The sequence below is a fragment of the Panthera onca genome, chromosome C2 (assembly GCF_046562875.1).
Source record: "Panthera onca isolate mPanOnc1 chromosome C2, mPanOnc1 haplotype 2, whole genome shotgun sequence".
In the NCBI taxonomy this organism is placed as follows: domain Eukaryota; kingdom Metazoa; phylum Chordata; class Mammalia; order Carnivora; family Felidae; genus Panthera; species Panthera onca.
In genome coordinates, this window is record NC_138347.1 from 25,585,024 (window position 1) to 25,599,302 (window position 14,279).

General features: G+C 37.1%; 1 protein-coding gene across 1 annotated transcript in view; it reads left to right on the forward strand.

The window, feature by feature from the left end:
- The window catches only part of TMPRSS15 (transmembrane serine protease 15), a 122,757-nt gene that overhangs the window by 89,582 nt on the left and 18,896 nt on the right, over positions 1–14,279 (forward strand). Inside the window, exons 20-22 of the mRNA XM_078452864.2 lie at positions 7,042–7,137; positions 11,560–11,609; positions 11,801–11,975. Of these exons, the coding sequence (XP_078308990.1) occupies positions 7,042–7,137; positions 11,560–11,609; positions 11,801–11,975 (321 nt within the window). The remainder of the gene's footprint in view (positions 1–7,041; positions 7,138–11,559; positions 11,610–11,800; positions 11,976–14,279) is intronic.

Genomic DNA, 14,279 nt, shown 5'->3' on the forward strand with positions numbered 1-14,279 from the left:
TTCCTATTTCAAACTAGAAATGAATTACTAAAAATAGGTAAAGAGAAAATAATTATAACAATGCATAGTAAATTTATAACTTTCCAAGATTCATATTACTAGGTTATGAAAAGCACAGTGGTTAGGAAATTCTGTCTGCTGTGGAGAAGGGACTGAAAGCAAGCATACCAGTGACTTGTAATCCAAGGGCTGGCTCAGCAGCTCTCAAACCTGGCTATACGATCGAATCACCTGGTCTTTTTCCCAGATGTTTGGAATCAGGAGTGTTTAGGTCTATGGCTTTCACATGGGTGTTTTTAAGATCAAACTAGCAGCATCTGCAAAGCCTGGGATGCAAGCACGGAAATGCAAAATCTGGAGCTCCACCTGAGTCCTACCCAGAGGCAAGTCCAGAGTAGTGTCGGCAGTCTGTGTTTGAACCAGCCCTTCAGGTGATTCTGATGCCAAGTTTGAGAACTGCACTCTAGGGAAGGCTTTCATAACCTTCTTTTGTGTGTCATGAACACTTTTGGTGGTCTGCTGAAACTTACCAACCTCTTCTTAGATTCATATATTTAAGTGCAATAAAATAAAATACACATGACTAGAAAGGAAACTAACCACCTTGAAAAATAATTACCAAAATGTTATAAATGTGATATGGTAATATGTATTTCTTTATGGAGTATTCAATAAGATATGTTGGTGGTTCTAATGATTATTGTAAGATAAAAAATTAGCATAAATGATATTTTTAGGTGTATGCAGCAACTGCAATGTTCGTTTTGGTGACAAAATTATAGGTGTTGCTATCAGTGTTGCAATTAGTCACTTACATTTATATAAGAAGGAAATACTACAATTAAAGATTAGTAAAAGTTAGTATGTAATTATTTCCTTTCTACCTACAAACTTCTTATCACGGACAACAGAGCAGGATTCTCTCCATCTCTCTCTGCCCCTCCCCCACTTGCCCTCTCTGTCTCTCTGTCTGTCTCTCTCTCAAAAATAAATAAATAAACTTAAAAAATGGATGAGATGGACACTTGGGTGGCTCAGTCAGTTAAGCATCCAACTTTGGCTCAGGTCATGATATAGTTCGTGGGTTTCAGCCCCACGTCAGGCTATGTACTGACAGCTCAGAGCCTGGAGTCTGCTTCAGATCTGTGTCTCCCTCTCTCTCTGCCCCTCCCTCGCTCATTCTCTCTCTCTCTCTCAAAAATAAATAAACATTTAAAAAATTTAAAAAATAGAAATATTTTTTCCTTCTCCCTCCTGTCCTTATTTTCATTCTTCCTTATTTTTTGCTTCCTTTCTCACTTTCCTATTCCCTTCCTTCTTTTCTCCTTTATTGCCTTCCATTCTCTTTTTTTCTTTATACCCTTACCTTTTCAAAAGAATCTGAGGTGATTTGTAACAGAGTACATATAGTAACATTAATAGAATAGTAAATGAAAATAAGGTCTGAAGAAATAAGGAGGCAAATCTATAAAACATACAGGATCAACATAATTACTAATATTTGTGTCTGAGATTCCTGGAAACCTATGCAAAAAAAAAAAAAAAGGAAAACATCAATAAGGGCATCTCTTTAATTATGAGATAAGATAAACACTACCAGTTCCATAGAGAAGACACATTTCTCCCGGCATTAAATTCTAAAGGAAAGTTTGCATGCATGTCCTTATAAGGTAGTAATGCATCGAAAACACATGTGCACAGAGAAAACTTCATAGTAAATGTAGAGGTGAATGTCATACTCTTCTTCCTGAAAAATAAACAAACTCCAATGGCAGCTAAGAAAATAAAGTTAGGAATGAGTCAAGGATTTACTACAAAGGGGTAAGACCACATTCTCCAAGATGTTAACCATGAGGATCCTGTCTCTGACAATCACCTCTAAGTATTATTTCTCTCAGCCGCATTTGATGTATAAAATGCCGGGAACTTGTTTCCTTTCTAATACCATTACATTTGTAGGATAATGTAGAACAGCTACCAGGCTGACCCATCAATTTCTCTCTTGTTCTTAATACAGCAGCTTGCACAGAGGAGGAAATTGATTAGGTGAAGATAATTTTTTCTAGTGGCATTTTTTTTCCTTCTGCATACCACAAAATGTTAGGAGTCGAGGTCAGAAAATCTAAAAATAATTCAGGTTACCTGTTTGCTAAGAGCTACCATAGTTCTAGGGAAGTGCCTACATGTGTTACTATAAACATGATAAGAAATAAGCAATTGCAGTTGAAGTGTGTCCAGTTCAGCCATGCTATTTACCTAACCGCCTGTATGTCCTGACTTTTCTAGTAGGATGCTTTGCCATCCTTTGCCTCAAACTCCTTTCATTCGCCCTTCCCCTGCCTATTAAAGTGCTCTCCTCACCTTCTGTCCTGCCAAATCAATCCCCTTCTTTCCCTCCAATCTGAAAAAAAGAAGGTCCATCCTTCTCTAAAACCCTTTTCAAACTAATCCCACCTGGCTCCATTCATTACTTAAACCTTTTGGGGTGTGAAATGAGCTACAGTGCCTGGCTGCAGTATTTGCAACATTTGTTATTATTCTTTCTAGCTTTAGTGTGTCCAAAAGCTTCAAACATTCCTACCTAAGCTTCTGCTTCAGGGAGGAATTCTTATCACAGCAAATACAGTCTGAGGAGCAAGACAAAAGAGAGGAAACCCAAGCAGGCCTGAGAAGAGACATAGAAGATTTAATACTGTACGAGACGCCCCAGGATATCCTTCCTTTTCTCCCTAGAATTCATCTCCGAGTATATTTTTATACTCCATATATGACCTTAAAAAATAATGATGGTGGGTTGCATTTGTATGCTTCTTTTCTCACATAGAATAAGGTTTTCCTGAAGCCAGGGGAGCCCTTTCAGGATGCATAACCTATAAAAATGGTAATAAAGGTTTAGAAATAGGTAGTCAGGAGGCATTAGCATGTCAACAAGGTAATGCTATATGGGCATGTTTCTATGTGATACCAAATTTGTACAGATTTCAGACAGCTGTGCAAATGTGTGGGTAGAGTTATCTAAATCTGCAGAGCTAAAATTTTCAGGATTTAAAAAATGCAAACCCCAGTCATAACCTTGCCAGAATTCGTCTCTAAAAATTAAAAGCTCGTTTTGTTGCAAGAAAAGGAAACCGAGGCAGGGAGAGACTCAGTGACATGCTTTAACTGCAGAACTTAATATAATTTATTCTTTCTCAACAATTCAATTTTTCATTGTTATGAGATTTTGCTTTTCGAAAATAAATGTGATAATAAAAGGTTGCTAGCCTGTTATTTTGCCAAGAACATTATTAATATATTTTTATTATCTCCATCATTTCTTAAAATAATAAATAGTTTGTTGTAAACTTTCTCTGCGGTTTATCTTCTGTGTGCTGTGAATACAAGCTGGAATAAATTGTGTTCAGTCCGGAAAAGGTTGAGTTGAATTTGGCAGGATTTGAAACACGAGTAGCCACTCTCAAATTAAATTCCAAATTCTAACATCCAGCACTAACACCTGGAAATGTTTGTATGAACGGATAGTCTCTATATAGCACTTCCAGGCTGCTGACATCAGTATGAGCGACAAAAAATTAATTATGTGAATACTTTATAATTTTTTTCCAAAAGAGCATTTTAATTATTTTATATTATAGCTTTTAATATATTCTATATACTATATAGACTACATTTACTATACATAGCGTTTATATACTATATATCTATATATACTCTATATAGCATTTAATATATTCTATTCTGTATTCTGTATTCCAAACAATATATCTGTAGTATTAATTGCAGTCTGTTTCCTCATGTAACTTTGAGAGTGAAAATATAGAGAAGACGATCTCAGAATATAAACTGTGTGTCTGTTTTTTTATTTTCAATATGCACGCATAATCTTTATTTTTTCCTCTGCCAGATAGTGAAAACATCACTGTGGGACTGCATTTGAGACTCCAAGAGTAGAAGAATTGGCATTCACCAGATATTCTTTAAAGCTTTGCCTCTAGTCTTTTTTTCTCCTAGAATAGGCTTAAAAATTTACCTGCCAATCCCATCACAGTTTAATGCCAGTTGTAAATGTGTAATAAATAGACACTAGATTTAAAAAAAAAAAACCTGATTTATAAATAACACCTCAATACTTTTTCACTTTAATTATGTCCGAATTTTAAAAAAAGGGAAAAAAAAGGAAAAGAATTATGTCCAAATTTTGTTTTGAAGTTCCAGAGATACTAATGCATCTTCTCGGGGTCTGTATTAAAAGAGCTAGTCGGGGCACCTGGCTAGCTCGGTCGTTAAGATTACATGCAACTCTTGCTCTCAGGGTCGTGAGTGGCTTGTACAGCTTACTTAATTAAAAAAAAGAGAGAGAGAGATAGTTAAGGGATGGAAGAAAAACAGGTAGAAAAAATGGAAAAGTGTTAAACCCACGTCTCTGAGATGTATTTTTAATGAATTACCCTTGAGGATGTTCCCCCACATATTTATGAATATGGACAAATGGCAAAACTAAAACAATTTAGTATTGAGTTTGATGTCCTTTATTGAAGGGAAAACGATCCACTGATTGGGGGAGTGCAGTGTCTCACAAGCAGTAGAGCAGACTTCCTGAGTGATTTGGGGGAGAGAGAGTTTTATGGACAGTTAGAAGAGGCAACGGGGCATGACTGGCTAGGAGATCAGGATTTCCTGTTAGCCCTAGCAGGTCTTATTTTAGGGTAAAGTAAGCCAGCAGAAGCTGAGTTGGAAGATTGTGATTGGTGTATATTAGGGTTTCTTGACAATGAGGCCATTCCTCAGTGTGGGCTGACAGGTTTAGATTTGTGAAGTGGACTGGGCCACTGCAGTGGGCTCCATTTTGTGGGTCCTGAAATACAAATTAACTTTATCAGTGCCTTAAAATGAATTGCCTATCAAATAACGAGAAATCATTTCAGAAGCTAAAAAGCAGACCCCCCTGAACAAGTAAAAATAGATATTATATTTGGCTTTGACAGGGGGTCCCTGACTTCCAAGTGTCAAAATCACCTGAAGGGTATGTTAACACATAGATGGCTGGACCCTACTTCTAGAGTTTCTGTGTTGGTAGGTCTGGAGTGGAGCTAGGCAATTTGCATTTCTAATATATTCTCTGCTGCTTGTCTGGAGAACATACTTTGGAAATCCTTGGTCATGGAGAGTTGGGAACATATAAAACTACCTAGAAGAATGTCCAACACATGTAGGAATTCAGCAGAATAAGGACACTGGCAATATGACCAAAAACAATAAAAGAGAGAGTCTAAAAGAGAGAACAGAGAGTAACTAAGACCCACCCTTGCAGCAAAGATGAGCACAATCAACCAATACTAAGGATGTTTCTGAAGCGTCAAGCAAAGTCAACTCAATGAGAGCCTCTTCAAATTGGATAGGTATTCCTTGATAGTCTGAAAAGCCAAGACTGGTGTGATGAATTCTACCAAAAGCTGCAACAATGGTAAATTCAAAGTCCTCTAAGATCTGTTTTGATGCACACTCTGTCTTCCCTAAATATGGGAGTCCTTAAATATAATGTTCCTGCATTATTGTCCTTCCTGAGCAGAGCATTTCTGACCTCTACACCCCTGCCTGCTGTGAAGTCCTTATGCCTATTCGGTTTTTCTGAACTATAACAAATACACTTTACATAAATACTTAAATAAGATGATGCTTCTGCTTCTCTAGAGGGAATATCTTAATCTTTAATAATAACAGTAACAGCACTTATTCTCCCTTTGGCAAATTCATTTCGGGTATTATTAAATGAATAGTCATTGATTTGTGTGCTAGAGTTACTTTTATCTGTTTATAAAGTTAAAGTGCAACATGCTGAATTCTGGGACATTAAATACAGGCTCCATTGTTCCAGTTCTCTGTTCAGTGGATGAAAGGTATGAAACAAACACTTTCAGTTTTTTTTAAGATGCTGTCCCATCTGAAAGAGACAGGAAACACTCTCAACCTCTTTTCTTCTTATTGATCACAACAGTCATGGGTGTTCCCTTGGAAATTCCCTACACACAGACAGAGAAGGGCCAGTGTTGGGGACTGTCTAGGCAAGACATTGGACCTTCTTTTGAAGATGCAGTTGGTGGAAACTTCATGTTATTCCAAAAGATAAGAACTGCATCCTCTCCTTGCCAACCGGCAGAAGTTAGCAGGAATCAGGATGTTTCCAATCAAAAAGCGTATTTTTATATGAGGATTAAAATCTGGAATAAATAAAAGGCAGGAAAAAAAGATTAGGAAGTAAGAAGCTAAATGTTTCCAGCTAAGCCTACGGAAGAGGGTCAGGATGATTGAGAGAAATCTTCAGTTAAGTTTCACAGTGGAGAGCGTGGATATAACATGTTCTCAGGGATAAGAAAGACTAGAAATTTAATGTCTTTGTTACATGCAGAATGTGTCTTTCTCCATCTCACGCTGGCCCATGAGTTTAGAGTTAGAGGGCCAGGCCACAGACTCCCTTTTTAGAGCAGTCACGTGGCTTCTGGCTTTAAATTAGGGCTTGTTAGACTTTAAATTGAATGAGATACCGAGAACAAAGCAACATTTGGAAAAGTAAACACTGAAGACATTCTTTTTCTAGGTTGTTCTCAGGCAACATGCATTTTTTAAAAGATGGATTACACTCAACAGGAAAAAAGTTTAATAAATTATGGTGCAGCAATTCTATGAGGTGGTTATTAAAATTGATCATTATGGAATTTATTGAACATAGAAGAGTCAAATGAAAAAATCAGATACTCAAGTGATGCATGCACTGAATTTTAACTTTGTTAAATAATATATGAGCATGAAAACAAGAACTAGAGGGATTACACAAAAACTTAAATTACGTTTTATGTTATTATGGATGATTCTGATTTGTTCCATCTTTTAGACAGCAAAACTTTTGAAGGGTTATATTAAAATGTTCATCTTTTTTTTGTATGGAATCCCATCATTTCTTTCAATGTCCACAGCAATAAATAACTATAAATTAAGGTTTTGGTTCTTTGTGTTTTTGTTTTGTCTCTATGTGTTTTTCCCTAGGAGTGGAAACTCATCGATGCCAATCTTCTCTACTGGAAGTGGACCATTTGTAAAATTAAACACAGCCCCTAATGGCAGCTTAATACTAACACCAAGGTGGGTCCCAAAATCTGTTCTTGGACTAATTTGTACATGGACTGGAAAGAAGATAGATTTTAAAACTAATCAGATTTTAATGCCACCACATACTAGCCATATAATCTTAAAAGTTATTTATTTTTTTTATTATTCAGGTAATCTCAAATACTACCTAACTGATCCTACTTGATAACATTATCTAACCCTCATGTATATGGTAAGGCAGTCAAATGAGATATTGCATATAAAATTGTGCAGCACATAGATAGAGATTCAATAAGTTTACTTCTATACCCTTTCTATCTTTACCTTCAAATTCATTAACAAGTAAATCCCCCCCAAAAAAATTCTGAGAGTTGGGATAAATTGGTCCAATGTTAGTCAGACTAAAAAGGGTGACACAAATTAGTTATCAAGAGAAGAGAGGGGCGAAAGTCATGGTATTTAGCAAATAGAACATGAATATTGAGGGAAGGAGTCTAGACTTCTAGTTGTGTCTGCATATTGTCTTATGCTCCTTAAAATTAGGTTATTTTTGGGCTCCTGGATGGCTCAGTAGCTTAAGCATCCGACTTCGGCTCAGGTCATGTCTCGCAGTCTGTGGGTTTGAACCCCCTGTCAGGCTCTATGCTCTCAGCTTGGAGCCTGAATCCCACTTGGATTCTGTCTGTCTGTCTCTCTCTCTGCCCCTTCCCTGCTCATTCTCTCTCTCTCTCTTTTTCTCTGTCTCTCTCTCTTTCTCTCTCAAAAATAAACATTAAAAAAAGTTTTAAATTAGGTTCATTTTCATAATTTTTACTACTGTTTAAAAAGCAACCTCCTTCCTGTATTCAAACGTCTATTTTATCTTAAATTATGTCACTTCTCCTGTTTGGGCATTCATGATATTTTTTTTGGTTGAGATTGGCTTTTGAATTTTAATTTTTTTTTTCAACGTTTTTTATTTATTTTTGGGACAGAGAGAGACAGAGCATGAACGGGGGAGGGGCAGAGAGAGAGGGAGACACAGAATCGGAAACAGGCTCCAGGCTCCGAGCCATCAGCCCAGAGCCTGACGCGGGGCTCGAACTCACGGACCGCGAGATCGTGACCTGGCTGAAGTCGGAAGCTTAACCGACTGCGCCACCCAGGCGCCCTGGCTTTTGAATTTTAAAGTTCCATTAAAGACCAGCTGCAGGTAGGAAGAGAGTAACTTCAAGAAGCCATAACTACAGACAAAGATTTAAGATGTCATTGCTGGTACATTAGCTTGCAGGTTTTTTTGTATAACATACTTAATGGTAAAAAATGAAATTATGTAATTATTCAGCTATTCATGAAACGTTATATCTGTGAGCTCAACCAGTAAAACAAATTGATAAAGGAGTATTTTCAGTACCAAGGACTTTGCAATTGAATGTTTTATATGAATGTTTGCTGGGCCTTGACTGATATTATTAGTCTCATAAGGGGTGAAGCAAAGCATTTTCAAATGAGAAAGCAGATTTCTAGATTTCCTTCTATAAGCATGTTTAAATTTACATTAGCATTGTAGATCAAAAGCAGTTTGTACACCGAAAAGTTCTTTTGTTTATATCTTATAGACTTTAAGGATAAGAAAAAGAACAAAGGAAAAAATATTTTTAAAAATTCATCTCAATTATGTCCATGTTTCAGAGCAGAAGTCTGTTATTCCATGCTTATCAACAAAATGACAGTATCATTGATGTCCCTATTGTATGTATGCTTATGTTATTGTATGCGTGCTTATGTTATTGTGCATATGCTATGTTATTGTACGTATGCTTATGTTATCATATATATGCTTAGTATTACTCTACTCTAAGGCCTAGGAAACTAAAGCATGACCTGGACATGCTCACAAATCCATAGGCAACCCCACATTCCTCTATTTTCCACTCTACCTTGCAATCTTCTAAATTGCCAAAGGCAACAGCTCACTTTAAATAACAATTCTGGAAGGGGCGCTTGGGTGGCTCAGTTTGTTGAGCCTCTGACTTTGGCTCAGGTCATGATTTTGTGGTTTGTGGGTTCAAGTCCCAGGTTGGGCTCTGTGCTGACAGAACAGAGCCAGCTTTAGATCCTCTGTCTTCCTCTCTCTGCCCCTTCCTGTTCTCTCTTTCTCTTTCTCTTTCTCTCTCTCTCTCTCTCAAATAATAAAAAAAGAAAAAAAACTAAAAAGAAATAAATAAATAGCAGTTCTAGAAAGGAGAAAGAAAGAGAAAGCATAGCCAATCAACGAGAAAAAAAGACCATGCTGATGGCCATATATGGGAGAGAAATGTTTACTTTGTCAATATAATAGATATAAACCCATCCATTTATATCGCAATAGCCCCTCAACTAATGGGGCTGAGAGAAAGACATAGGATCCTGCTCTTGTCTTTCTTCCTGTCCAGAGGGCTGACCTAGCTCTGATTCCAGGACCAAAGGCCGGGACAATAATTCTGTTTCCCTCCAATCTCTCTAAATATACCTGGGCAAAGTGTGGAGTCACTGCTCATTCTGACCAGAGACTAAGGAATTTATTCCTCTACACTGAGAAACTGCATGTGTGTGTTTATGCATGAAAAGTTTGACTGGCTGAAATGCATGGAGAATGAGGGGCAAAGTTCAGGTCCATTTTCTGGTTAATTTAATAGTTACTTTTTGTTTTAAAAGTTTATTAAGCTTTTCTATGCTTGCTAAAAAGAATTTCATCAGTTTTGTCCATACCACAGAGTATTAGGCATCTTTAATATCTAAGAATGCTGAACCATTTTGAATATGGATTTTCACTGATGAGTACTATAGATATAGAAAGAGTTTGGATGAACTTGAAAGTATGCTGGAAAGCATTCTAGAAACTGCTTTTCTCCCAACGATGAGTATATAATAGAAGGGGAGTTCATTATGACTATATATTGATATACCCATATTTAGATAGATATACATGCATGTGATGTGGTTGTGGATTTGGGGAGGGGGTGTGGTTCGGAGCCCACAACCAAGAAAAAATTCTTAAGACGTCTTTGGGGCAAAACAGTAATTTTATAAAAGGATGGGGACAGGACCCATGGGCAGGAAGAGCTTCCCCAGGATTGTGAAGGGTGACTGATTATATACTTTGGAGCTAGGGGAAGTAAAGGCAATAAGGAGTTTCCAGAAGGACTTTTATATGGAGGCCTAGCTATTGTCAGTCTCTAGCAAAGCATTAACATTAAGACATTAGGGAGTTCCTGGAGAAATATTGTCCTCCCCTGCCTCAAGCATTTGTCAATAGGCTGCAGGTTATAAGGAAATTTATTTTATCTACCATTTCCTTCTGCCTTGGTTTCCCACATCACATCCACATTGCTTATTAATAAAATGTAAGTATATTTTCTTTTATTTCAATTGAAGTTAACTTATATTCTAAGTGATATGTCGATTGGACAGTATGAATGCACGTGGTTTCAAATAAGCCTTATCATGTATGTTCCAGAAACACTGAATTGCTTTGATTGTACTTGTGATCGCATACGAATCTTGGGTCTTGCTTTGTGTTTTTGTTTTGTTTTTACCTGAAATTTCAAACACCTAAGTAATATGCACAACATATGTAGCTAAATATATAAATAGAAATTATTAAAGTTATATATGTGTGTATGTGCTTGTTTCAATGTGACCAGTATCTGCCCTGGCAGAATCAGGAAACTGTGGGAAAGTACTTTAATTCCTTGTATTATACTGATCTCTAGTGGTCAATAAGTATAACACATTTTTTAACTCTTCCTTTGTTTAAATTTTTGTTTAATATAGAATTCTTGGCTTTGAAAAAAGTTGGTATCCAAGTATTTAAACAGGTAGTGAGTTTTTAAATTATTTATGCCTATACTTTGTCTTATATTTTGCTGTTTATATGTTTATCTCCCTTGAAAGAAGGGCCTGTGATTCATCAATCAGTGAATTTTCTGAATGAGGTACACAGCCTCACACACAATGCGAGGCATTTATAGTTGCCTGATTAGCAATACTGAGACATGTTCTGTATTATAGAATGATGATATCCAAGGTTGGTTCAAGCAAACTAACGATAACTATGATTTATTGAATGTTCATTGTGTATATGGCACAATAACTCCAGTTTATTTAACTTCTCACAAAACTCCAACAAAGTAACTACTATTGCTCCCATTTTATGGATGACAAAACTGAATCCCAGGGACACTAAACAACTTATCCAAAATCACTAAATGTAAGTGGTAGAGAGTTAAGGGCTCAAACTCCGTTCTATTTGACTTTAAACTGAGGATTTTCCTGCTGTGCATGTCAGCGTCCCCACATTTCATATAACCTACTTACATCTGAAGGTTAATTCTACTAAAAAAATAAGATAATAAGATTAAAATAGATACACTATACTTTGTTTTAAAATGTTAGGTGCACACTTTCTGAAATATAATTGTTCTTCTATTACAGTAAACAGTGTTTACAGGATTCACTGATTCAGTTACAATGTAACCAAAAACGTAAGTATTTTGTCACGTTTTCTTCCTTCATGCCTTCCGTTTAAAATTCCGAATGGAGTTGGTATATCACTATTTTGTAGTGATCCACTAAATTTTCGTAAGCAAAGGAAATCCACCAAAATAAAATAGATTTATTTTAATTCACTTATTTTATGTCTTCATTTATTTTATTTCTTCATTTATTTTAATAGCATGTGGGAAAAAACTAGTGACTCCACGAGTCAGCCCAAAGATTGTTGGAGGAAATAATGCCAAAGAAGGAGCCTGGCCCTGGGTCGTCGCCCTTTATTACAACGGCCAACTGCTCTGTGGTGCATCTCTCGTCAGCGACGACTGGCTGGTGTCGGCCGCCCACTGTGTGTATGGGTGAGTGTGACATCACAGTGGCTTCTCCCAGATGAGATGACCACAGCAGACACTCTGCATGCCATTTCCTGCAGCCTCACAAAATCATCCCCTCAGGGAAATGTTCCTGCCATTCTGACATTATATAGTACCATTTTTCCCATTAAAATCATATATAAACATAGAGAACGCTAAATTAAAAATCAATTCTTCATTAGATACTTGCATCAAGCATTATGTTTCCTACATACATGAAAATTGAAGTTCATACCTACACAAGGTAAGCACTTTTAAAGGCATGAAATTCGTATTTAATGCATAAATTGTGCTGGTTATCGTTCAATCAGGCCAATAGCGTCAGAAATTGTCAGTATCAAAAAAAAAAAAAAAAGCACGTTCAAATAGCCCTTAAGTGACTAATAAACTGTGTTCTAGAAATTCATGCGTAAGGACTTTGTTGTGACTTAGAATAAAAATATTTCCTTCTCAAGTCACATCTAGTTTGATGCTACCCATAACTGAATCTTAGAAACAATATCAACCATATCTAACTCTTTTTTTGTTATGTAGTATGACAAAATACATGTTGAATTCTAGGATCTGTCTTCTCCTTCTAGAAGCAGCCATTCCCAAAGCAGTGCCACAGGGAAAAAACAGAGAGAGTGGAGGGACGGGGAGAAAAGGAGGAGAAAAGAACTATTCTTGGGCCCAAGAACGTGTTAATTCTCTGCTTCTGCCTGAAAGAAGGCACCTTCTTAGGTAGTCTCATTCTGACACTTCTGAATTAGGCCCAAGTAAAAGGTAGCTTCCTCATAGAAGATTCATAAGCCCTGATCCTAAGGTAATTTACTGTCCTTAATTGAGTAAAAGGAACCTCCAGAGAATGGCCTGAGTTGTGAGGATTAGAATAAGCCTCTGTGGCCAGTGTCCAGAATCTCTGAGAAATGAAGCATGTGTGCTCAGGAATGTAAGATATAGCTATAATCAGATCAAAAGACTAACTCCCTACCAACCCAGATAGTGAAAGTTCTTTGATGGATGGAGACAAATTGTCAGATGCAGAAGGTTATGATCGTTGTTTGGGAGACGGGGACGGGGAGTAGAGTATTAAAGGATTGATCCCATTGGACCAGCATGAGGGCAAACTTGAACTCAGAACCCGAGGAATCTGAAATAAGGACCCATAGCCAGAGCTGGGCTAATCACCTGGGCTCCAAAAGGACTACCCAAGTTACTGCCCATCTACATCCAAGCTCTCTATTCTATGCATCACACCCTGTATCTAGATGAGTAAACTACAGCCTGTCCCATAGCTAAACTGCACCTTCGTGACTCTGCTGCCTCTTGATAATAATATTTTAATCTTTTTTCAGCCACACCACAAAAAAATGTCCATAGCAGTCAATATTTTCCCATCCCCTGCTAAACATGACTTTAACTTTTACCTGTACATAACCTATACCTTCAGATGCAACAGGTGGGTAACCTATATCCCAATTTACAAGCGAAAGGTATCTTTACCTACAGATTCATTGTTTTCTATTGCACAAAGATGGGTCTTATTAAGTTAGCAACCTCCCACATTAACCTTGGATTTGGTAAATTAGTCCGTTTGATGTTCTTGCAGAACATATGCTTTCTAAATGTCAACCAGGCTTACAGTAATATTAGTGGCATCTTTCATTTATCTGCCTTACAGATGTACTTGTTGTAGGTCAATGATACCAATATCATAGCTTTTTAAACCACAAATATTCAAACGAAATAGAAAAGCAGTTTGGTCTACTATAAACACATGTTTAGTTATATAGGACATAAAATGTCTTTTCACACAGCTTCAATTGGAACACAAGCAAACAAGTGTAAACTGTAATAGAATTGTGATGAATTCAAACTCATCCTCACCACCCTTGCATTTTGCTCTCCTTACCCATTCAGTTGTAGTATTTCTTCTTTCCCAAAAAGCGTAAACCTGGTCCAGGCGTTTTAATCTGCAGGTGGTTAAATGGTTTAATTGGACAGAGCTCTTCTCTGTCTACCACAGTCCACACTCCTATTCCCATCCATCAGCCACAGTGTTCCTGGATGTCATTAAGCTTCCTTATGCCTGTTCTTTTTCTCTGTCACTGATTTGTCTTCTTTTCCAACCTTAAAACAGAGATTTGGAGAGTATGGACCAACTTTACTGTGCCTTAAAAGGAAGGTTGACTTTAAACCAGAGGATAGAATTTTGATCCTACTTACGCGACTGACTTCATGTGACTTGGTATCTCTGTTTAGGTATCCTCACCCACAGGGGGTTCTTAAGGATGCCCACCCCCTAGA